At 56.2% G+C, this 24,007-nt stretch overlaps 1 protein-coding gene across 1 annotated transcript; it reads left to right on the top strand.

The window, feature by feature from the left end:
• Positions 1–910: 910 nt before the first annotated feature.
• On the top strand, positions 911–23,792 carry LOC108921404 (potassium/sodium hyperpolarization-activated cyclic nucleotide-gated channel 2-like). Its single transcript, XM_029249115.1, has 8 exons — positions 911–2,077; positions 5,475–5,898; positions 9,601–9,762; positions 11,676–11,894; positions 16,551–16,697; positions 17,036–17,276; positions 18,732–18,896; positions 19,936–23,792. The coding sequence occupies exons 1-8, from the start codon at positions 1,212–1,214 to the stop codon at positions 20,835–20,837; spliced, it is 3,126 nt and encodes a 1,041-aa protein (XP_029104948.1). The 5' UTR covers positions 911–1,211; the 3' UTR covers positions 20,838–23,792.
• The last annotated feature ends 215 nt before the right edge of the window (positions 23,793–24,007 follow it).

Genomic DNA, 24,007 nt, shown 5'->3' with positions numbered 1-24,007 from the left:
CAGGCCGATCCTGGGTGTTTGCAAGATGTGACAGTAGCTCTAAACGTTGAGCTCTTCCTCACCTAGAACTCTGAGCTCAGTCTTCGACAGGAAATTGGTTCAAGTCCCTCACAGGGGTTTAGTGTAGAATGCCAAAGGATGATCATTATTATGATCACACCCAGCCTTTAAAGCACTACCAGAGGGTCTGTAGAAGGAGCGGTGGACACGCTGTCCCTCTTGTCACGCTAAGGTCAGCAGAAGGCCGCCGTCCTGAAACCTCCAGCGCAAATCACAGTATTGCAGCTGTGTGCTTAGAACCGATTACTCTCCTGCCTCAGCGGCAGGCAGCACCTTGAGTTGTGCTGTAGGGAGTGGACCTGTGAGCAGAAGGCTGAAGGTTCGAAACCCAGTTCCCGAGTCTGAACGTATGTGAAGCGATAAAACATGAGTCGCTGCTTCTGCTCCTCTGCTGAAGAGAAGCCTCTGCTCGCTTGACCTCTGGCCTCTCACTTCTGCTGAGACTCTTCTAGAAAAGTGCTTATAGCGCAGCCTTGGAGAATGATCCGTGAACCCCACGTGCCACAAGCCACGTCATAATGACTCCCAAAGTGGAGCCTCCGTGACACAGAGCAAGTCCGGGTTTGCGGGGCTGTGACGGGCGATGCGCCCTGCGGCCGCTGGGGGGCGCTACACCACCACGCGCCCGGGTGCTGCCAATGAGCCCCGGATCCTCTGAAGTTTTTTTTCCCTTCTTTTTTTCCCTTTCTCTGTAAACACCTGTAAGTGATGTCGTCACGAACGCAAAGGGCTATTAAAGCGATCCGAAACGTCCGCGTGTCACCATTCTCTGACTGTGATTTACTGTGATTCACCATGAGCGGAGACGTGGTACTGTATTTATGAGAAGGAGAGCCGCCAAGGAGACGAGCGCGCACGCGATGCGCCGGGAAAGAAGCGCGCGCTCTGGCCGCGAAATCCTTCTCGCGCCGTTCGTGGCCGAAATGAGGAGCGGAGCCTCGAGCACGACTGTGGAGTCCCACGCGCGACGCCCCCCGGGTAGTTGGCAAAGAAGTCACGTATAAATCCAGTTTCCTCCCTTCCTCCGTCTGCGTGTCTCTCGGCGTCTGCTGTGCGCGTGGCGGAGTCTCTCCCGCCGGTCTCTCCATGGCTCCCTCCCTCCGCTCTCTCTCCGCTCGTGTCCTCGTCCTCCTCCTCGTCCTCCCGATGTCATGGACACGGAGCAGCTTCCTGCCATGAAGGGGAAGGCGAGCGGCGCTCCTGCGCGTAGGTCCGAGCCCGACGCCCCGAGAAGCGGCGCCGCCGTGCTGGATGAAGCGGAGGACGGCGAGGGGGAGCGCGGAGCCGCCGCAGGTGGAGATGGGGGCACGAGCACGAAGAGCCCGACCGCCACCAGCGAGCCGTGGGCGGCGCGGGGCGATGGAGCGACACCTGCCGCCGCCGCCGCCGCCGCCGCCGCCGCCACACCTGGACCTGCGGGCTCAGGGGGCCACACGCCCACGGCGGGGGTGACGCCGCCGAGTGCCGCCGATGTCAAGTGCCCCGGGAGCGGGGAGTGCGGGAGGGAGTCTCCCCCCGCGGGCAGCCCGGCTTCGCCGGGAGACTCTAAAGCGGACGGAGCGACGACGAGTGCCGGAGGGGCGGCGGCCGATGACGGAGACAGGTGGGCGGCGTGCGCCCCCCAGGGTCCGGGGGCCACCGGGGCCGAGGCCGGGCTCTCCGAAAAGAAGGAGTCCAAGGTGTCCTTCTCGAACGCGCCCAGCCGGAAGGCCTCGTCCTGCGTGCACGTGCAGGTGCATGCTCCGGCGCAGGGTCCGAGCCGGCAGCCTCGCAGCTCCGTCACGTTCGTGCGCTCCGAGGAGGGCGCGCCGGCGGCGGCGGCGGCGGCGGTGGCCGAGGACGCGGAGCAGAGGGGCAGTCAGGGCAGCTTCATGCAGCGGCAGCTGGGCAGCATGTTGCAGCCGGGGGTCAACAAGTTCTCCCTGCGCATGTTCGGCAGCCAGAAGGCGGTGGAGCGCGAGCAGGAGCGGGTCAAGTCGGCGGGCAGCTGGATCATCCATCCCTACAGCGACTTCAGGTGAGGGTGCGCGCGGGGGTCCCCTGCCGTCGCGGCGTGAGCTCGTGCGCTCCGCGTGTGTCCGCATGTCCGCTCTCTTGAGCGTTGCGTCTCGTGCGCAAACACTTCGCTTGACTTTTGTTTCGCGGTGTATTTCTCACGTGTGTGTGTGTGTGTGTGTGTGCGCGCGCGCGCGCGCGCGTGTGTATTTCTCTGGCTCCGTGGCACCGTCAGACCCCACACGGTCCAGGGCACTTTGTTTGTCATCAGACACGCGCCACTAGAGGAATGTGCGGCGACATAAAGAGAAGATGTTTCCGGCGCCCCTCGCGACCTTCTTCACATATGAGACATGCTGCTTCATGTGAGACCTTTCGTTCATAGGGTAACCTGCACGTGCGCACATGCAGACGTTGTCCTGTCCTGCGGCTCTGAGGACCACCCATGTTGACATGATGTGGAGCAGGAGGTGGGCGGCGGACCTTTGTAACATGAAACACGCCGCCTTTTCCCGCCCGCTCTTCTCTCCTCTCCTCTCTCCCCCGCAATGTCACCTTGACCTGACGCGCGCGAGGCTGCGCGAGGACAGAAAGTGCTGCTCCTGCGAATCGCTTCTGAATCCACGCGGCGTGGGCTTCGGGGTTGTGACGCGAAACCCGCGCGCTGAAATCACAGCACCGCCGGGATTGCAGAAGTTTGTCGCCAGAACGAACCCGCTTTTCTTAATGTCGCGCGTGACACCCGGGGGGTGGGGCGGAAGGGGGGGGGTGGGCATCGCTCACTGCCACCATGAATGATCCTCATTCGCTCGCGTGGCAATTTCTGAAATAATTCTCACAAATTGTCGGACACCCAAACCCGCAGTGAAACAATAACACCGCTCGTTCCCACACTGCATTGCAGCCGTGAAGCCCACGCAGCTCCGTGGGGTGTCCTTGAACACATTGTGACGGCAGCGCTGGGCGCGGGGGGGGGTTGGGGGAGGGGGGCTTCTCTCCGACGTGGACAGGTGCTCTCTGACGTCACGCACCACGGCCTGGCTCTCAGCCAGCGGGGACTGCAGTTTCAGCACCAGGGACAGCGCTGCGCCCCCCACTCCCAAAAGAGCCGAATGCAGTGACAGAAGTATGAGGGAGAACGAAGTGTGAGATGAACCGAGTTACACTCGACCGGATTGTGCGTGTTTTCACTCCTGGGCCACATTCCCTGTGCTGTGGAAGTTCGGACTTTACTCCTGCTGGGTGAAGGAGCGTGTCGCCGACACCCTCTTGCAGGGTGCAGTGATACTTTTTTCGTGCCTTTAAAAGTGACTTGAGATCCACGCAGACCCGATGTCCCTTGACCACAGAGTCGTTGTCACTGTTACACACCAGCGCACACCGCACGGTCACACACCAGTGCCACTGGCCCAGAAACACTAGAATGGTTCACTGCGCTGTTCCAAACGGCCTCCAAGTTCCAGCAAACTCATCATTTCCAAGGTTACCAACCTCATTTGCATACACTGCAGCACAGCAGCAAACATTTACCACTGTGGCGCCACTCGAATCCCGTGGTTTGAGGACATTTCACGGTGCGCTTCTGGCTGTGGGAGGGGCAACTGTTTTACTCACATTTCACATTGGCTTTCGTTTATTGTGATTAATAGGACAAACATGTCTGCGGTGTCAAAATTGATTTGATTAGGGATGCTGGGTGGTCTGCTTAGCGTCACACGCAGGCAACCTGCTCTCCTTATGAAGATCTCCAGCTGTTTCTACAATTTCACAAATTATTCGTTCAGATGAAGTTTCTCTCTTGAACGAAGTAAAATGTTACGTTTGTAATCTGACGTACACTGATTCACCTACTTATCCAGCTGGGTAATTTCTACTATCAATTCAGGCTAAGTACTTTGATCAAGGGTACTACAGCAGGAGGTGGCATTCAAACCCAGGACCTTTGATTGGAAGGAACCAGCTCTGACTGCTGTGGCTCCTGCCAAGTGGTGACTGTGACCTGGTAACGGTCACCATCACATGCCCTCGGCGCATTCTGAACGCGCGGTGCCTTGTGGTGTGGTCCTTGTCAGCAAGGGGACCGTGACTCAGCAGAGCGAGGGGGGCGGAGGGCTGCTGGGGGGGGGCTTGAGTGCGCGCTTCGACAGTGGGACTGACCTGCTCGCGCTTCCTCCTCTCGTGCGTCAGCCTGTTTCTCCTTCCAAACGGATCCATTTATGGGGCGACGATGAGTGAGGCAGCTGAGAAGCTGAGCCCGAGCCCCAAGGGCCAGAGGTTCAATTCCCCGGCGGGACCTTTGGCTCTGTGTGTCGCTTACGACAAAGAGTCGTGTTTTATACGGGGGCGAAGCGTAAAGGAAAGTCCCCGTTTCCCACCTTCCCATCTGCCCTTAGAACAAGTCCCTCGGCGCCCAGACAGCTGTGCACATGGTCTCTCGGTTCCTTTTGTTGCGAAACCATCTAGATGGGAGACGACCCGTCCGCATGGTGTTGATGCCAATCCCAGTCCTTCGCAGAGGTCACATATTTCCAGGACCCATTTTGCCTGAGTTTTGTGTTACTCCTTCGCCGCCAGTGTTGGGAATCAATTTGACCGAGCGCTCTGGTTTCAAAAACGCGTGCTGCCTCCAGGAAGTCCTTGTGCTCACCTCCGCCGAGCTGTGAGAACGCGTCTGATCGTCTACGAGCGGACGACTTCACACAGATGTGTGTGTCATCTTCGGAGCGCGCCACTGCTAGGCCTCATCTGAGGCTCCGACAGGGTGCCACGACTCGACATCCAATGCGGTGTCTGCCACACATCTACCACCATCATGACCGAAAGCTGGGGCCCAGCTGGACAGCTTTCACCATCACCATAACCCATCACTGGGGAAAATTAGTATATTTTATGATATGCCAAGAACTAATCAAAGCCTGGGGGTGCGATGGCGCAGTGGGTTGGACCACGGTCCTGCTCTCCGGTGGGTCTGGGGTTCGAGTCCTGCTTGGGGTGCCTTGCGACGGACGGGCGTCCCGTCCCGGGTGTGTCCCCTCCCCCTCCGGCCTTACGCCCTGTGTTGTTGGGTAGGCTCCGGTTCCCCGCGACCCCATATGGGACGAGCGGTTCGGAAAATGTGTGTGTGTGTGTAATCAAAGCCTTCATTCTGGCACTCAGAAGTCCAACGAAAACTTTAATTTACTGTATTCTCTACTAATTAAGAAATTGTACGTGGTTTTCGTATGGCCTGTGAAGTAGGGAAAATGAATGATGTAAAATTTATGAGAACTGTAAATATGGGGATCAGTGTTATGTGAGCTGAACCAATATCACTGCTGAATTACAGTCAGTTTATCGCCGGGGGTAAAAATGCCCTCAATGCACAGTAGACCTTGGCTTCAGACACAGGTGTACCCAGTCGCTGTGTTTGTCCACCGCAGGTTCTACTGGGATTTCACCATGCTGCTGTTTATGGTGGGAAACCTCATCATCATCCCTGTGGGAATCACCTTCTTCAAAGACGAGACCACCACGCCGTGGATCATCTTCAACGTCGTGTCTGACACCTTCTTCCTCATGGACCTGGTGCTCAACTTCCGCACGGGCATCGTCATCGAGGACAACACAGAAATCATCCTTGACCCCGAGACAATAAAGAAGAAGTACCTGAAGACTTGGTTCGTGGTGGACTTCGTGTCTTCCATTCCTGTGGATTACATCTTCCTGATTGTGGAGAAGGGCATCGACTCCGAGGTCTACAAGACGGCCCGCGCCCTACGCATCGTGCGCTTTACCAAGATCCTCAGCCTGCTCAGACTCCTGCGTCTTTCCAGGCTCATCCGCTACATCCACCAGTGGGAGGAGGTGGGTGGGACAAAGGGCAGAGGTGTTCTTATAACCTCACCAGTGGAAGGGGGTGGGTGGAGCAAAGGTTTGAAGTGTCCCTCCCGGTACATCCTCCAATGAGAAGCGGCGGGTGGGGCTAAGAATGGTCACGTTTAGTACACTCACCAATGGGAAGAGGTGGGTGGAGTTAAGGCTGTTTTACCGTAATAAGAGATGCAGTCTGTACACTAATAGTACTCTAATTACGCTATTTGCCGCACGTCAAAAAGTCTGAAAAGTGAAACAGAGCTTCCACACTACTGTACCTCTGCGTTATTGCTGGTATGCGATATATACAGTGTAACAACGTATGTGCCGTTACCAACAGCAACCATCTGTTTACATCCTGTAAGTGTAACGGTTCCTCTCAGCTGTGCCACTTATCAGCTGATGTTTCACTTGACACGGAGATCTAGGTTTTCCTGTCCATGTCGAACGTGCGTGCGTGCGGATGGGGGGTGTTCAGAGCCCGCTTTCTGCTTTCTTGATGACGACCAATGTGGAGCTGATGTGGAGCCCGCACAATATGCGGGCTCTGTACTTCCTGCACGTCCACACTCCTTCCTCGCGTCCTCTCTCTTGACTCCTTTGAAGACTCCTGCACGTGATGGGTAAATATGTTCTCTGTCGTTCTGTCATTCCCACAATGCTCGTAACCCATGAGTAAAGCTGTTGGGTGTGGAGGGGAGGGATCGATCCTCCTGCAGCTGATGATGAGAGTGGAGGAGCAGGCTCTGGAGTGGAGGGGCAGACACCGAGAGGCTCATCGCAGCCCCTCGTTTCCTGCCATGCTGGCAGCCTGGAGGAGAAGCAGGGAGGTTGACTAACGCAGATCCTGGGGCGGAAGCGCCATGTGTGACGCTGCTGGACACTGTCCGTCCTGAGTGGCAGGAGGCCTGACAACACGTCTCGTGAACGGGGCCGCTCACCGGCGCATCCTCGGTGCCGATGCACCTGCTGACCCCACGTCATTGAGCCGCGTGGAGCAGTTGGACCGGAGCATCGCTCAGTTCTTCCCTTAGGAGCATCTTTATAGTTCTGCTCATCCTATTAAGTTCTGCTGCATTGGCTGTAATGCAGCCCAAAAAAGGCATTGAAATGCAGCCAGGTAATGGAAGTGGGGCTCAGGAATCGGCACCAATACCTCTCTTGTTTCTACTCTGGTTCCTCCGTTACGGATGTGGGATTGTCCTCTGCTCAGGTATGATGACTCAGGTGCGTTTGTTCTCCTAGACGGTTCTCGTTTCTCAGTCGTAGAGTAGTAATGCGAGGGAGAGGCGGCGTATCGACTTCCAGCTGTTCATCCGCTGCCACGCGGCTCCCGAACGGCCAGAGGAGTCCGGGACATGGAGGTCGGAAACGTTTTCCGGATGTGATGCGGACAAAGAGCTGTGGAGAGCGTCGCTTGCAGCTGTGTGAACAGAACACACGGGAGGCTCATGTTCCTACCCAACACGAGGCGCTATGATAATATGAGACACGTTGTTTGGAGTCCAGGTGGTTGCAGTGTCACTGAACTTCACTGCAGTTCATGGTGGGAACCCCTACAACGGGGCCTCACCACATGTGCATTACCGCCTTAATTACCCTAAATGGGACTTCGTGCTCCCTTAGATGAGGTATGCGAAAGCGCCCGGTGATTATGCTCTTTTAAATCGAATTAGGAAGAGGCGCTCATCATGGTAAGATTACTGTTTACTGTCTACTCAGTGAGAGCCCATGAAGGAAGGAGGTGACGTTTCAACTCCATTCCCGGTTTCTACCATTCGGCCTTTGGTGGGTCTCTCGTATCGAGGGTCTCCGGGGGTGCTCTTCTCAAGCGGAACCGCACCGTCCAGCTGTGATGAAGACCTGTGGTGCTGAGGGGACGCCATGATGCCAAATGTATCATCACTCTGCTGATGCGATGACTGATTTTCAGCATCTGACAGTGGTGCATCCAAAGAGCAGCTGGTGCCCCCTCGGACAGGCAGATGCTTCCTCTCTTCCACTGTTCACTGCCACTTGTGTGCTCCAACCAGGAGTGATTTTTCCCCTTTCAAGCAGTTTCTCCTCCTCCTCCTCCTCCTCTGCCACATGTAGTCGCCATGATGAAAGCATGCTGGAGATTAGCGGGGTGATGGCAGCGGGTCGGGGGGCGGGGGAGGGATCCAACGTAGAGCCTGATTCAGCCGCGAAAAAGAGCTTCAAGCTGTTGGACGGTAATGATCCATGGCGGCCTGTGGTGGGCGTCCTGAGGGTCTCGGTCTGTTACACGTTCGCGCACAGGGATCGAGCTCCGTAAGCCATGCGCTGCAGTGCCGATGCTACGGTGGCCATAGAAACGGAACAAGGGCAAGGATTCGCCGTCATACACGGAGCCACGCGGGCCGACCCCGTCTCCTCAGCGTACGGCACCGTTGACGGAAAGTCTGGAGGGCTGCATCATGAGCCGGACGCATCTCGTCTACAGGTGACGCATCTCCTAGCCGTCCACCCCGGTCTCGTGCCGCACCTCCGCTAGAGAGGCTGAGATGAGCTGCCTAAAGGGATCTGCTGGACTTAGAGACACTCTCCCTCCTTGGCCTCCTGTTGACAGGTGTGTTCTGTTCTGTTGTCACAGGTGTGGCCTCACGCAGAGCACCATACGCTTTGAGCGGTCGGGGTTCCGCGTCACGCCTGGCAGGCTGGCCTCCCGCCCGGTCAGGCCGACCGCACGCGGTTCGCCGTAGAGACGGCGTCCGCGTGTTTACAGAAAGATCCTCTTCCGCCTCATTAATGCCGAAGCAACAACGGTTTCTCAAGTTCACGTGTCGCCCGTTACAGTAAATCTCGACGCTTCGCGGAGACATTTCCCTGCAGGACAGATTAGAGAACGACTCAGTGTGCTGTTATTTTTCCATGACTGTAGCTTGACAACAGAAGGCGCGGAAAAGTGACTCAGCGCTGCAAGTTCACACAGATTACAGGACGTATCTGATGGAATTGCCGAGCGCCTAATGACTTTGCGTCCGCTATTATCGCCTTTGCTATTGCGTTCACTTGTTGATGAGGCGAGGCCCTGCCGCCGTCTGCGGAAGCTGCGCAACCCGAGGAATCCGACGGAGCCGCGGCACTCGGGCGGAGGGACGCGGCTCGGGCTGCTCCGCTCACGCACGCCCTCCGAAAGATGGGGATTTGCTCGCTTTGCCTTCCATCTCGAGGAGCTCGCTCGCTCCGAGCTGTGAAGTTGCCCCGCCGCTTGCTCGATGGAGACCCGCAGCCTTGGGTGGGACGTCCGCGTTTCCCTCGTGCGGCGGCTTTTCGGCACGCTGGCTCGAGCCAACAGTCCGGACCCCAAAGGGAGACCGTCGTCAAGAGCGACTCGCTCCCCGAAAGAATTTTAAGGCCCTGATGCATGTGTCCGTCCGTACTGATTACCGCATGTATTTTACACGTCACGTACGTTGCTTTTTCGCAGAAATCGTATTTCAAAAATGCGGCAACGTACGTCGCTTGTTAAGGGAGGAAATGAGAGATGTCACGGAGACCATTCGCGTCAAGCGCCATGGGTGGGTTGGGTGGGGTGCAGATGCCACCCCTCCTCATTTTCTCGCTGTCTCGATTCCCCGCTGACGTGCCGGAAGACGTAGACTCTGCCGCAGCGCCAGTGTCCCCTGACAGCACCCCCCACCTCTCCCTCCCCATCCTGTTGTACGGCAGATCTTCCACATGACCTACGACCTGGCCAGCGCCGTGATGCGCATCTTCAACCTGATCGGCATGATGCTGCTGCTGTGCCACTGGGACGGCTGCCTGCAGTTCCTCGTGCCCATGCTGCAGGACTTCCCCGAGGACTGCTGGGTGTCGCTCAACAAGATGGTGGTACGTACCGAACCCCGTGTTCCTTCCGGTCTCCCTAGCCGTGGTGGCCCAGCCCTCGCAGAGGTCTCTGACCTGGACCCCTGACCCGGATGGATGGCGTTCATCCACCTAATGGCTCAGCCCACTTCCGTCATTTGTTACAAGTTCTGGGTCTCAGTGAGAGCTAGAAGTCCTTCTAGGATCAGTGCCGGACACACCTGCGCTGCTACCAAACTGCCCCCGGGTGGTCTGGTCCTGATGGTGAGGGAGAAAAGCAGGCCCATGTGCTCCTCATGTGGCTGCACTGTTCCAGTGTCTTTATTGCATAAAAAACAGTGAACACTTTGGTTGTTCACCGCCTGCCTCAGGTTTGAAAATAAATCCATTTACATTGATTCATTTAGCGACGTGTGAAGGTTGGAGGTGGCAGCTGCTGTAACTGTGAAAAAGAAAAGTCAGGCAAAGGCACCAGAGAGCCTCTCTTACTCAGTCGGACCTGCAAAGCTTCTTCAGCAAAGGGTCCCGTAGCTCCTGCTGGATCCTCTTGCTGTTCCGTGCGGTTGAGTCGATGGCGGCTCTTGGTGGCAGCGTAGAGGGAGCGCTTCCAGAATGTTCTGTGCTTTACATTGAAGGCCTGCATCCATAGTCACTGTGACTGAGAATTGGGTGCAAGACACGAAGACTTATTTAGCTGTGGTGTGTCACGATATCGAGGATCTAGGGTCAGGGTCACGTGGCCACCCTTGAGGGTCCTCAGCGTCTATCGCTGAGCTGAAGTGGGCCAGCGAAGCTGTCAGACATGAAGAAGGAGCTGGACGGAGCAGCAGCTCGCGGCGTGCAGTGCAAGATGAACCGCAGGCAGCCGAGGTTTCGATAGCTGGACCCGGTCAAGGTCAAGTGCTCGTGCTCTCGGGGGATGGAAACGGAGCCGCTCTCAGTCGCCCTTGTCCGCCGGGAGTGGAGCTCCGTGCCTCCTGTCGTCTGAGAGCTTAATGACTTTTTGCAATTATAAAGGATCGGTGAGGGTTTATGGCTCCGGAGGATTGAGCGGCGAATCGCAGCGGCGGGTCCAGACCCCGAACGCTGAGTCCCGATGAACGCTTTGTGTGTGTTGTGTGTGTGAGCCCAGTTCTCTGCCTTAGCCACTAAACTAACGAGACGGGAGCGACGCTGGCCGCGTGCTCTGCTCTACGGAAGGAGGAGGGGGGGTCAACTCGACATTAGCGCGCGGCATGATGTGGGCGTATTGACTGCTTAGTTCTGCTTGTTTTTCAGCAGCATAGGGAGGCAAACGGGAGGCAAAGCTCTAGTCACGGGTGCGAGAGCGGTCGCCGTGTCTGAAGGGTCTCGTTCGGACGTGACTGTGCCACAGAGGACATCAAGGTCAACGCGACTGCTTAGATGCCCGTGTCAACGACTGGCCGCCGTGGCGACGACAATGAGACTGCGAGGCTACAAACGGTGGTTGCACGTGTCACCGTGTGATAAGGGTTGATGAACGACCGTGCGAAAAGCCCAACCCGCTGCATTCGTTCTGCCGATTTCTCCTTGGCTGTCGCGTCCGTCTCTTTCGGACGGATTCCGAAGAGTTGTCCAGCACCCTGTCATTCGTTCTCGTGTGGTTGTGCGATTTGCTCAGGGAGGTGGTCGCTTACACACGCACAAACGTCCTCCCCCAGCCACGAGGCCCCGTAAGGTGGTTGCGTCTGTGAGCTTTTGCTTCCGGAGGACTTGCGCCGGGCGAATGTCGATGCGAGTGAGAGGAGAATGTGGCTTTTCGTCCGGACCGTCAGCGTCCGGTCCCGAGATCCGAGCCCACATCCTTACAGTCACAAGTCCGGCCCCCCGGTCACTACACCCCATCACGTTTTGAACACCAGAGCGTGTCCCGTCAGCTGAGCGTGTGTCCCCATCTGTTCCTCTGTTTCGTGTAGAACGACTCGTGGAGCGAGCTCTACTCCTTCGCCCTCTTCAAGGCCATGAGCCACATGCTGTGCATCGGCTACGGGCGCCAGGCCCCCGAGAGCCTCTCCGACATCTGGCTCACCATGCTCAGCATGATCGTTGGAGCCACCTGCTACGCGATGTTCATCGGACACGCCACGGCCCTCATCCAGTCGCTGGACTCCTCTCGACGACAGTACCAGGAGAAGGTAGGAGCACGAGCCACCGTCCGGGGGACCCGTCGACAGCGCTTCGTTCAGAGATCCTGTGGCGTTCAGACGCTCCCGCATCTCCTCCAGGGCACCCTTGGTCCTTCACACCTTGACACCTCAGCTCAGAGTCTTGAGGTTTCTGGTGAAAGCGGCATTCTGGTTCTGGCTCGGTTGTTCTGACTCCGTGGCGACTGGCAGAGGTTTGCGGTGGAGAGCAGGAACGCTCGCTCACGCTCTCTCGTTCTGGCCTCCTTCCACACCTCTAAGCTCTCGCGACTCTGCCGTTCCCTAGAAAGCTGGCTTCCTCCTCTTGGACGCCTTTCTCACTGTCAGTAGGTCGGAGTGTGACTCACAAGGGGGATTTGCTCCATTCGTGTACGGCATGTGCAGCTCTCGCGTGCGCTTCTCCCGCACTGAAGTCGCTTGGGTTCCAGCGGTTCGCGCTCGGTTTTACACGCGGTTTTCAGCGGTGGTCAGCGGACCAGCCGGTGTTGAAGCCTCAAGGAACTGGGACACGTGAAGGATGGACAGGGATGGAGGTGGTGAAGATGATGCTCCGCAGTGCTTCCTCTGAATTTTCGCAAGATTTTTTCTTTTATTTTATTTTATTTTCTGCTTATACAACTGGGGAGATTTACTGCCTGAAGGGAGCAAATCTCCCCAAGCGTGGGACAGGTGCCGTAGTGTGTAGCGTTGCTGTCTTGCAATCAGAGGACTCGGGTTCAAATTTCCCCTCCCGCTGTAGTCCCCTTCATCATGGTACTTACCCCGAACTGCTGAACGGGTAAGTCGGTGTAAGCAGCTGTGTGTGCAAACCTCGTGTTGCATGACGCCTCGAGGAAAAGGATCAAATAAATAAAGTTGAAAAAACATTTTAATTGAGCTTTCTGTAACTAGGAAGTATGAATTCGAACTTTTCTTTCCCTCGAATCTCTGCCAACGCCGTACTGATTGCTGCAGAGGCCCGGGCAATTTTCGCGTGTAGAATTACCTCCGGCACACTGTGTCCTCCACACCAGGGGCCGTCATCGCTGCGGTTGCCATGGTGTCGAGGGGTGTGGCCTGCCAGTGCGGTCTGGCCGAAGAGAATTCGGGACAAACCAAGAGGAGGGTGGGGTGGGGGATTCCGGCTGCTTGGACGCTCACGAGGCAGCAAACGCGCGTCCTCCGCAAGGCGAGGCTCGCTCCTGGAGCACGGGCGGCGGCTCCGCCTTTGACCGCTGGCCGACAACTCGCATTTGCTCCATTGACATGTTGCGGAGGTGGGTGTCTGCGTTCCGCCCCCACTGGTCCTAATCAGGTGACACCCATCGATCTGGTTTGGGTATCAAAGCAGCCTTCAGGTACGGAACTCGTGGCGGCCCTGCCAAGGAGCTCCCGAGTGTCCTTGGTGATGTGGCTCCAGCGGAGCTGAGCTGCCTGTAAAACCTCCCAAGCGACAGGAACCAGAGCATTTCGATTTGACTCGGCACCAGTTCTCCCTCTGCAGGGGGTTGCAGGTGAACGGAGGTCACAGCATTATGGGACAAACGCTCAGTCGTCCGTCTCGCATGAATCAGCTGTGACGGCCTAACCCCCCCGGCTGACCCCCAGCATAGCCTCCTGGCCTGTAGGTCATCCGGAGAGGAAAGGGTGGTAATTACAGCCTGCCCTCCAGGGATGACCTCTTTGGTATAAACAAATGAATCCGTTGACCCCTTGCGGTGTGTGCCACCCTGACCCTTGACCTCTACCCTGTCACTGGCTCATTGCTGCATTCCTGCGTCAAATGCTTGGGTACATCGTGCGGAAACCTACCGGGCTGCAGAACAGCAGCGTGATGCCGGGCCGCCTTCGGGGAGACCGCGGGAGGGGGCTGCCCGAGAACTTCTACCCACATTCACAGTCACTTTGCTTTTTTTACCCACTGCAGCAGAGCACGGCCGGCATGCGTCTCCGCAGGACGGCACGGCGGCAGGGCTGCGGAGATGCACCCGCAGGAACGCACCCACACGGCCCCATCGTGACGCGAACTCGGGGAAGCAGGGGCGCCTCGAAGCCGTTTTTTGCACTGCGTGAAAGTGAGAATATGGTGTGAGCTGTGAAGAACACTACTCACTTCGAGGCGTTTTCTCTTTCCTCCTGCATTCGCTGCGGGCACAGCTTTCGGCTGTCGTGGAGCTATCAGCCGTGTCTGTCGGCCCACGGACACAGAGAGTGAGTCAGAACCAAGTGAATCACAGCCGTGGGGGGTCGGGCCCAAATGCCGTGACTTTAAAGCGAACGCGTTTTCAGGGGTGTCGGCCGGCAGGCAGGCAGGCAGGCGGCGGGATGAGCCACGGCGCCCCGCAAACGCGGATCTTAATCACGGTCGGCGCTTTCGCCTCCGTCTTCTCTCTGGCTCATGTGGGCTCGGGAGCACTTGACCTCTGACCTCCGACCCTGACGGCAGCTCCACAGAGGAATCCATGGAACGAGTGGCCACAGTACCGTAACTGCACTGTGCACTTTGAAAGCAATGGCGGCGCTCGTGGTGACGCCGTGGTGACGCCTTGCTGGAAAAAGTGCCAAAATGTGTTTCAGCCTCTTCGCGTCAGAGCCTCTGAACCCAGGGCCTCTTTACATGGATTTGGGACAAAGTTGTCCGCTTACGGCTCTGCGGTCAGTGTTTCGTATAGAGTGTGAGCTGCACAGGGTCAGAGGTCACCCGTCGCCCTTTCATCTGGCCGCTGACCCGACACGTCCAGGGCTGTCATTACATGTGTTAGATACAGGTGGGGAGAGAGCATTAAAGAAATTTCTTGTAATGATCTTCAACAACAGCTAAACCACGGTAAACAGGGCATCAGAGCCGCCACATGACCCCCTTTCTTGTATCTCACTTTTGGGTCCCTGAGCGATCGGGCCCAAGCCTCTCCTCCTCAGGGGACCAGTGTAACGAGAAGGTTCCAAGTTCAGATCCCACTCGTGCTGTAGTACCCTGGATCAAGGAGCTCACCCTGAACTGATGCGGTAAGAATACGCTGCAGTATTAATGGACTCTGCACAAAAGGCTCAGCAAAGTAAATGAATCATAACGATACTAATTCCTTTGCCGATGGTCCATGAACCCTTCAGCCAGGCACGCTGACGTGTGCTGACGCTGCTGAAGGTGAAACACGCGGTTGTAACCACAAGCAGCTGGAAATGTCTGCTTTGTTTGCATACGGAAGATGCGAGAGGGCGAGGAAAGCGTGCCACGGCCGCGATGAATTGTGAGCACCGGTGCGAGACGGCGGCTCTCAAATCAGCTGGATGTGACACCTTCCATGCTGGCGGTGCTCAGAGGCGGCGCGGGGCGACGCTTGAGATGCACAGGTGCATTTGAGCGCGCTCCCCGGGAGACGCTCTGTCCCCCAACTGGCCTCCCCTTGAATAATGTATGAAACCAGGCTTGGCGGGACGGGGACGGGGACGGGGATGGGGACGGGGAACAGACGCAGTGGGGGATGCGCCGTAATGTAAAGCAGCTCTTGTCGATGGAACGGACCTGAATAAATTGGACACAGCTGCCTGCAGTGAGCCCGCGGTGGAATTGTTTGACGGACACCAGTGTGACCGACGGGGGAGAGCGAGAGGAAGCGGCTCAATTCTTGGTACTAACTTCTTCCTCGGGCCTGGCCAAGGTCAGAGCGACAGGGTCAGCGGGAGTCCGGCGCCGCAGGCGGAAACAGGGCGTCTCTTGCAGCCTCTGCCTTCGTCTTCGGTGTGATCCAGGGTGACGCGGCTGCAGTTGTGCGGCTCAACGCTTTGGTGGCGCACTGACATCTCTTTGTATAGCGGGCGCTCCGCATGAAACCCCCCCTCCCCACTGAGGGTTTTGAGGGTCGCAGCCCCCCTGCACTGAAACCTGTGAAGGGTGTCCCCAGTAGGCAGTGGCTTCCCAGCAGTTTGCAGCTGCTCTCGAACCTTGGCCTCCCTCTGCGTCGAGGGGCTATCAAAGAAAGCCACTGTGACGCTCCTCTTGGAGGAGACCGGAATGTCTCATTACTGGTGTCACCCTTCCATGCAGGCATCATTTCAGCACAGACCTTGTTATGTTCAAATGATGATTTAAAAAAATAAATGTCATATAGAGGAGGAGAAACTAATTTTATGTGTTTTATATAATAACTTATTTTGATTCCAGGAAGACGAGACGTCCCTGCAGTTTGAGGGTAACCTAGTTCCGCGTCACATTCTTTACCTGCTGTGAGGTTTCCGCTGGAGTGCCCCGTCTTTACCCCAGCTAGAAATTCTTTAACTGTCTTTAATGACATGGGATTCGTCGCTCTGCCCCCAGAGAAGCTACCGATTCCAGAAATGTCTCATACAGCAGACAGACGATTTTTTCATCGATACACATGTTTTTTAATACCGATGAACAGATTAGGTCCTGCGATTGTCCGATTAAATTTAGCTCAACTCTGAGTTCCGGCACCTGTGATATTGCCTCTAAAGCTATTTGCTGAAAATGGTGACTTTAAACCCTGTGGTCTCATTGACAATAGTGAATGTGAACAGTTAGGTTCTTATCTGAAAACCTCCAGCAGAACTGAGTAATTCTTGCAGTCCATCCTTCCAGGAGCCCTTTGTCATGCTTGAAACCGCATGACTTTCACTCCATGAGATCTTCCGATCATGCTTTCTTCACAGTACAAACAAGTGGAGCAGTACATGTCCTTCCACAAACTGCCAGCCGACTTCCGGCAGAAAATCCATGACTACTACGAGCACCGCTACCAGGGCAAGATGTTTGATGAAGAGAGCATCTTGGAGGAGCTCAGTGAGCCTCTGCGGGAGGTGAGAACAACCGAAACACGGAAGTCGTTGTCACGAAGCTGCAAATATGTTGTTCCCCAATATATATGTATATATGTTGTGTAAATGTGTGAAAAGGCAGCAATAACCAAGCCAAACTTCATCAATAAATCAAATGAGAGGATAGCAATTTTGTATGATAATTAAACAAAGGTAAGGAGTAAAGAGTATGGTGCCCCAAACTGAGCCTTGAGGTACCCCAGTGACAGTGAGAAGTACGGATAGCCATATGAGGAAAATGAAAGAATGCAGGCACTTTAAGACCTTCAAACACACTGCAGTGCATCAGTCAAGTCCCAGCATGCCCCACCTTCTTCCAGGAAATTGTGAACTTCAACTGCCGAAAGCTGGTGGCCTCCATGCCCTTGTTTGCCAACGCTGAGCCGAACTTTGTGACGGCCATGCTCACCAAGCTGCGTTTTGAGGTCTTCCAGCCCAAGGACTACATCATCCGGGAGGGCACCATCGGCAAGAAGATGTACTTCATCCAGCATGGCGTGGTCAACGTTCTGACCAAGGGCACCATGGGCATGAAGCTCTCGGACGGCTCCTACTTTGGAGGTATGGTAGTCCGCCACGTCCTCTTTTGTCGTGGCGGTATTTGTGTTTGCAAAAATGCAGAAGACATCTGTCTCTACCCAAGAAAGGTTCCGTCAGGAAGTGTGGTTGTAAATCAGGAATGATCGTAGTAGAACTGCACGGCGTTACACAGTGCAACCTGTTAAAAACCGGGAACTTTGCCAGAATGCATTTAAAATTCTCTGTGAAAAACTTCCTCTCAAATGTATCGTTTACTTAAACAGATCATACAAGTTATATTTCCCTGTACAATGACTGCAAGAACGAGGATCTCCAGCATTCAGCCAGTGGTACCTGATGACCCCTTCATGTGTTCCTGGCAGCAGACGATGCACATTCGTCATTCCGTCTCAGGCGTCTCTCCTCATGCCACTGCCTATAATATGTTCATTAGGAAATTAGAGCGAGCAGATAATGAAGATAAATAGCTGGCTGACATCAGTGTTTGACTCCTATCGTGGCCCCCTTGCTTGTCCCAGATTCAGAGGCTTCCCTCAGAGCTTGTCTGAGGACCCAGATGTGCTGCTGACCCAGAAGAAATATATGGTCTCTCCTGAGGTTTAAGGACAGAAGCTAGAAGTTTCCGAATCCATAGTCTAGAGGTACAACAAAGAGGCAGCAGTCGATGATGCGGGATGTCAAAGGTCAATGTTGACGCGAAAAGGCAGCACCCAGCGGTGCCCAAGGCCGAAGTTGAGCGATGCTATGGAAAAAGCCTGGAGCCAGCAGGAGCCCACATCTTGTACAGCCTTAGTGGAAAGCATTAGTCATTCACATACACACACACACACACACGGGTCAGCATCGTAGCGTGCGCCTTCGGCAGTGTTGGGTCGTCCCCAGATACGTACCTGCCGCGCAACAGTGAGATCGGTCACCTCAACGGTTGGGTCCGCTGTTGTCAGCAGTGGTTTTCTTCTGAACAGACAGTGAGGAACAGCTTATTTTACCTTCAATTAATTCGAGCTGAGCTGCAACTCAGGCTTCGGGGTGTAGTCGTGCTCAGCGAGCGCTAGAGACGCCGCTGGATCGGAGCACCCTTAGCTACCTGAGCTGCGTCTTCAGTCCTGCTCGGTCCCGACGATGGCCCGAGGCTGCGGAACGAGGCTCTTTCCCTGCGTCGCACCCAAAGCACCGCACGCACCTCGGCGTTCGGTCGACCCTCGAGTGCACGTGGAAGTTCGGCGCCGGTAACAAAGGCGGTCTCGCCATGGGATGCTTTGCTTTCATCTTGGTTCCAGTTCCCTTCATCTGCCTTTTAAAGCACGAATAGCTAATAGCCGCTCATGCGCAGTGACTTCCGGGGGTGTCGCGAGTCTGCGGGTGATGCAGTGAACAAAGGACCACACAGGAGGACCTGGGGAAGGGTTCGTGAGGAAACCAAAGTGAACTTCTGCACCCATCCCTAGAGGGTCCCCTTTCTTCTTTGCACCGCAGAGATCTGCCTCCTGACGAGAGGGAGGCGCACGGCGAGCGTCCGGGCCGAGACCTACTGCCGCCTCTACTCGCTCTCCGTGGATCACTTCAACGAGGTGCTCGAGGAGTACCCCATGATGAGGAGGGCCTTCGAGACGGTGGCCATCGACCGGCTCAACCGCATAGGTACCCCGCTCTTGCAGAGTCGCCCTCATTCCCCACCCCTGTTGGCGGCGGAAACCGCGAACCCGCGTTCCTTCCCGCACCGACCGAGGAGCGAGAGCTTGTCAGCCAGCAGCTCCACGGAAACGCATGCGAAGGCAGCGCAGAGCCGTCACCTCGCGCCCACGCAAACGAGCGCCGCATGCAGATGACTGCTTTGACCTTGGCATTTGCTCACACTCCGCGGCAGCGAGGGAAAGGGTGCGAGGAAGCGCAGAGATCAACAGGCAGCCGGGAGACGGTGAAACGATGAATTGTGCGGCCCACGATACAATAACTGATCATATCTGTTGGGCTCGGTGTTCTCGAGGGCAAGGAGTGTTTTTTCTGGGTCTCGCTGCTCTAATGAGCCGTAGTTTCTGCGAATAAATTAAGTTTTAAAATGCGTCTCAGATGCCTGTAGATCTAAGAATGGAATAGTAGTGCAGCCTGTCTGGGAGCTAATTATCTTGTTTGGTTCAAAGGGTTAAGAAGCAGTGGAGTGGAGAAAAGCATTCCTGCAGACACACACGCGCGCGCGCGCACACACACACACACACACACACACACACACACACACACACACACACACACACACACACACAAACGCGGACTTGGACTCACTAATACCCAAGTTGTGATTCAGCAAAAAAATGGGGTTGCTTTCCCTTTAAGAGACCAGTGATGTGTCTCTGCGGAGGAGGAATAGCGCTCCAGTGCATCACGTTCACACACACACACACACACACACTCACACAGGATCAGCAGGTTGAGCTCACTCCGCATCGTGGCCCACATGTGAATGAGGACAGCTGTCGGTTATGGACACAGCGAGTGCAGTGTGATGTCGCACACACCACACTAAGAAACAGCGCATTGCCAACAGCACCCCAGTGCGTCACGTTTACACACACGCACGCACACACACTCAGCTGACACGACGATGCAGAACAAATGCGGCGAAAGTGCGTCCCTGATGTTTCACTCTGTGGGACTTTGTGCTTTCACCACTGTGTCGCCGCAGGCAAGAAGAACTCCATCCTGATGCATAAGGTCCAGCACGACCTCAACTCGGGGGTCTTCAACAACCATGAGAACGAGCTCATCCAGGAGATCGTGAAGTACGACCGCGAGATGGTGCAGCCGGTGGACCCGCAGCGGCCACGCGCCATGTCCGCCACCCCACCTGTGCACGGGGGCATCTTTGCGCCGCCCGGGCAGCCGCCCGTCGGCTCCGCCATCGCCACGCTGCAGCAGGCCGTGGCCATGAGCTTCTGCCCGCCGATGCTGGGCCCCCTGGCAGGCCCCGGGGCCCTGTCATCTCCGCGCATGGTCCGCCGCTTCCAGGTGCTGCAGAGCCTCTCCAGTCCCGTGTCCACCTCTCCGCTGCAGGCCCCGCCCCCCGCGCCCGGCGGAGCCTTTGCCTCGGCCCTCTCCAGCCCCCCGGTACTGAGCCCGCTGGCTGCTGGCGCGGGGCGGACCTTCCAGTACAGCTGCAGCCCTCTGAGCGGCGTCCCTTCGGCCTCCCAGCTGTCCCTGGCCCAGCTGCACCCGGGGCCCAGCCTCATGCAGCGGCCCGCTGCCCAGAGGGGCGGGAGCATCAGCCACGAGGTCCGAGCGCTGTCCGCCTCCCAGTCCTCGCTGCCCCAGGAGGGAGCCGCGCCTGCCGCCCCCAGCCCCCCTCCATCCACATCCGCCGTGCCCCCGACAGGACCTCAGCCCGGCGCTCAGGGTCCTGCGGGCTCCAGGGCCAGCGTGCCGCAGAAAGCGGGGTCAGCGGGAGCCGCCCCCGCCGGCCCCGCCTCCGCGGCAGACTCATCCGCCGAGGCGCAGGGCGTCCCGGACTCCGGGCCGGACAGGAGAGATTCGGCGGTCGGGCTTTCGGAGACGGACGCCGCCAGATCCCAGCTGCCGTCCGACTTGTGACGCAGACTGAGCCCCGCGCTTGTTCTGCGTCTTTATGCCGTTTCTGCGGCTCCCCCCCAAAGCTGCGCCTGCCCCCATTCTGTCTCAGTGGCCCCCGTGAGTCCCGTCCATCGCTGTACGAAAGAAGGGACTCGCTTTGAGGAATGAAGGCTTTGGTGGCCCGGGAAGTTCTGCTCACGGGACAGAAAACGCACGGAACTGCCGGTGTTTCACGCCGCCGCTCCATCTTAAGCTCATTTGTAAATAGGACAAAAGACGAACCCTACTTTTATTTTCTGCAGACCAAAGCTGAGCTTGAACGCAAAGCCGAGTGGCGTCTTTGTGGACCAAGGAGGGAAAATACGATGTAAAAAGAAATGGCATTTATTGAACTGCCTTGATTCCAACTTCAGAAGCCATATTTCGGTCCATGTATGTGTGTGTTTGTGTGCGCGTGTGCATGCTGGATGAGTGTTTGCATTTTTCCACCACTCGACCAGGCCTGTTACAGTCCCCTAATTGGCCCGAAGTCGTAAACACGCTGCGTTCCTCTGCTGACCCGAGGCCCGTCGCCCAAAAGCTCCTCTCGCGGATGTCGATTCGTCTGGAATCCCGACTGCGATTCATCCAAAGTTGAATCTCTGACGCGTTCCCCTCGTTCGCCTGCTGACGCGCCGTCTCCCAGCACAGCGGGGAGCGCGCGCAGGCGTCTCCCTCGGCTCTTCCCTCGGCTCTTCCCTCGGCCCATGAGCGGCGAAGGAGGCCTCTATGCAAAGCCCACGTTGGCGCCATCTTCTCGCTCGGCCCCGTGGCATCTGGAACGAGGTGGTGCAGCAGGGGTGTGATCCATCTCCCTCTGGGATGGAGGATCGAAGCCCCCGTTCGGAAGATCATGGGTGATTGCGGCGGAGCCCCGAGTATTCTGGAACGTTCTGGAAGTTTCCAACGGCCCGAGCGGTTGGGCTGAGGGAGGCCACGAGCACATCGTACAGCACCGGCCTGTTTCATACGTGCCCTCCATGTCGAGGCGTGACGGAGAGCCTCTCTGTGCATCGTTTAACACCGGTGTAAATCCTGGAAGTCAAAGGGAAAATGACAGATTGCGCCCACGGTGCGGACGGTCCGACACGTGTAAATATGGACGGGTCGTCGCTCCGGTTGCCGTCGGCTTTGAACAGCGGAGCGGAAAGAAGGGCGTCTGCGGGACCCCTGAGCTCCACGTCCTTCTTCCCAAAGTCGCCGAGCAGTCAGAAGCTCCAGCAGCTCTTTGGTGTCACTTGCAAGGTTTCCTTCAGAGCGGTGCGACGTCGCCGTGACGTTCCGCTGGTGAGGAGCCTCTGCGTGGCTATGCGTGCACACACACACACACACTTTGCTTGCAAACTGATTTAGCTGTTTTTCCCTCCTTTGTGCAAAGCGAAACATCAGTGAAGGCAAACACTTGAGCAGCAGCTGTGTGTGTGTGTGTGTGTGTGTTTCTACACAACTCTTTCAGTCTTTAAGTGCAGTAGTACACACGTGAGCCCTCGTGCAAATCCGTGGGAATCCCTGGAAAGCTGTTCTTGACGAAATACATATCACGTCAGTTTGTATCCTTCGCAATAAGAGACGTACGTGAAGATGCGAGTGAAGATGCCCAGCGCCACCCCTGAAGGGTCTCCCTCCCGTCCACGGCCCCTCCTTCGCTGCCTTCGTCCGATGCTCTAGGAAGCACCGCGTCCGTTCTTTCCGTCACGTTCTCGCCGTCGTTCGGATGCTTTTCTGCAGCTGTGAGTTTTCGTTATGCTGGAAACTTGGCTCATATTAAGGCGAAGCTGAAATTCTTTTTCTAAGCGGCCGGATCGAAGGAAACGATCGTTTTTACGGGAGATCAGTGGAAGTCAATGAATGTTCTGAAGGCGTCGAGAGAAATAAGGAACGGTGACGTCACCGTTCCGTCGTTTTGTAACTGCAAAACGTGACACGTTATTGCTGCCTGAAGGTGTTTTACCACTTACCTGTAGTTCATAACTCAAACAATGTAAAAAACATTTTATTGTTTCATTCATTCATTCATTCATTCAGTTATTTAAAGCTGATTCTCTAGCAATATGAGAGCACTTTGAAAGCCTCACAGAAGTGAATTTAGTTTTCAGCTGCTGCTGAGATTTCTGTTTCGTACCCGAGTCTGAGCAGTGTTTGGTCCTGTGCTCTTGTGTAACGTGCAAGTGGAAAAATTTGATGCTTTAAAGACATAGTGAAGCTCTCAACCGTAATCATGGGGATGTCTGTATTTTTATGGATCTACCGTCAGATATATTTGCTCTATTTATTCGGGGGGCGGGGTGCGTGTGTGTGGGGGGGCGTCGTGATCTTCGATGAGCACTGCAGCTATTGATACCTGTAGCCTTTTCATGTCGAATGTGTGTAACTGGTGACGGACAACATGTAAGAAAGGAGAAAAAGGAAAGCAGCAACACAACAGCAAGCAGCAGAGAAGCCGTGTGTGTGTGTGTGTGTGTGTGTGTCAGTATAATGCAGTGTGCGCCCGCGTGCGTTTGTGTGTCTGTCTGTCTGCTTCAGCACCTCACTTTTGTGCGAGGGGACAGCTGGACTCGTGTCCACGTCCCGTCGCAGTGTGCGTCCCGGGCCGGAGCTACACTTATGAACACGGTCCGGCTGCGCGTCCAGCGTTCCGCGCGGCCAGTGAGCCCAGCGGTCAGTGGCTTTGTGAGGGAAGCCGGGGTAAAAAACGGGTGGCCGTGAAGAAACGCCGGTACAGATTCGGCTCGATCTGCAGCTCTGTTGCGCCTCGGTGAGGGTGACAAAATCACGATGGCGGCAGTTTCTGCGGGAAGCGAGACTTTCCCACAGCACTGCTTCTTCACTCCTTCATACTTCACTCACATCTCTTCTGTAGCGTTCATCTGCCCTGAAAACAAAAAAGTAGTTCAGGGTTAGGGTTAGGGTCAGGGTTAGGGTTAGGGTTAGCGTTAGGGTCAGGGTCAGGGTTAGGGTTAGCGTTAGGATTAGGGTTAGGGTTAGGGTTACCATTAGGGTCAGGGTCAGGGCTAGGGTCAGGGTTAGGGTTAGGGTTAGGGTTAGCGTTAGGGTCAGGGTCAGGGTTAGGGTTAGCGTTAGGATTAGGGTTAGGGTTAGGGTTAGGGTTAGCGTTAGGGTCAGGGTCAGGGCTAGGGTCAGGGTCAGGGTTA

The sequence above is a fragment of the Scleropages formosus genome, chromosome 25, assembly GCF_900964775.1.
Source record: "Scleropages formosus chromosome 25, fSclFor1.1, whole genome shotgun sequence".
NCBI classification, from domain to species: Eukaryota; Metazoa; Chordata; class Actinopteri; order Osteoglossiformes; family Osteoglossidae; genus Scleropages; species Scleropages formosus.
This window is presented reverse-complemented; position numbering and strand designations above follow the sequence as displayed.

Excerpts from the sequence above, each read along its gene's own strand:
- LOC108921404 (XM_029249115.1), top strand. The coding sequence starts at position 1,212 with ATGGACACGGAGCAGCTTCCTGCCATGAAGGGGAAGGCGAGCGGCGCT. Across the intron at positions 9,763-11,675 it reads TGTCGCTCAACAAGATGGTG|AACGACTCGTGGAGCGAGCT; the intron begins GTACGTACCGAA and ends TGTTTCGTGTAG. Across the intron at positions 16,698-17,035 it reads TCAGTGAGCCTCTGCGGGAG|GAAATTGTGAACTTCAACTG; the intron begins GTGAGAACAACC and ends ACCTTCTTCCAG.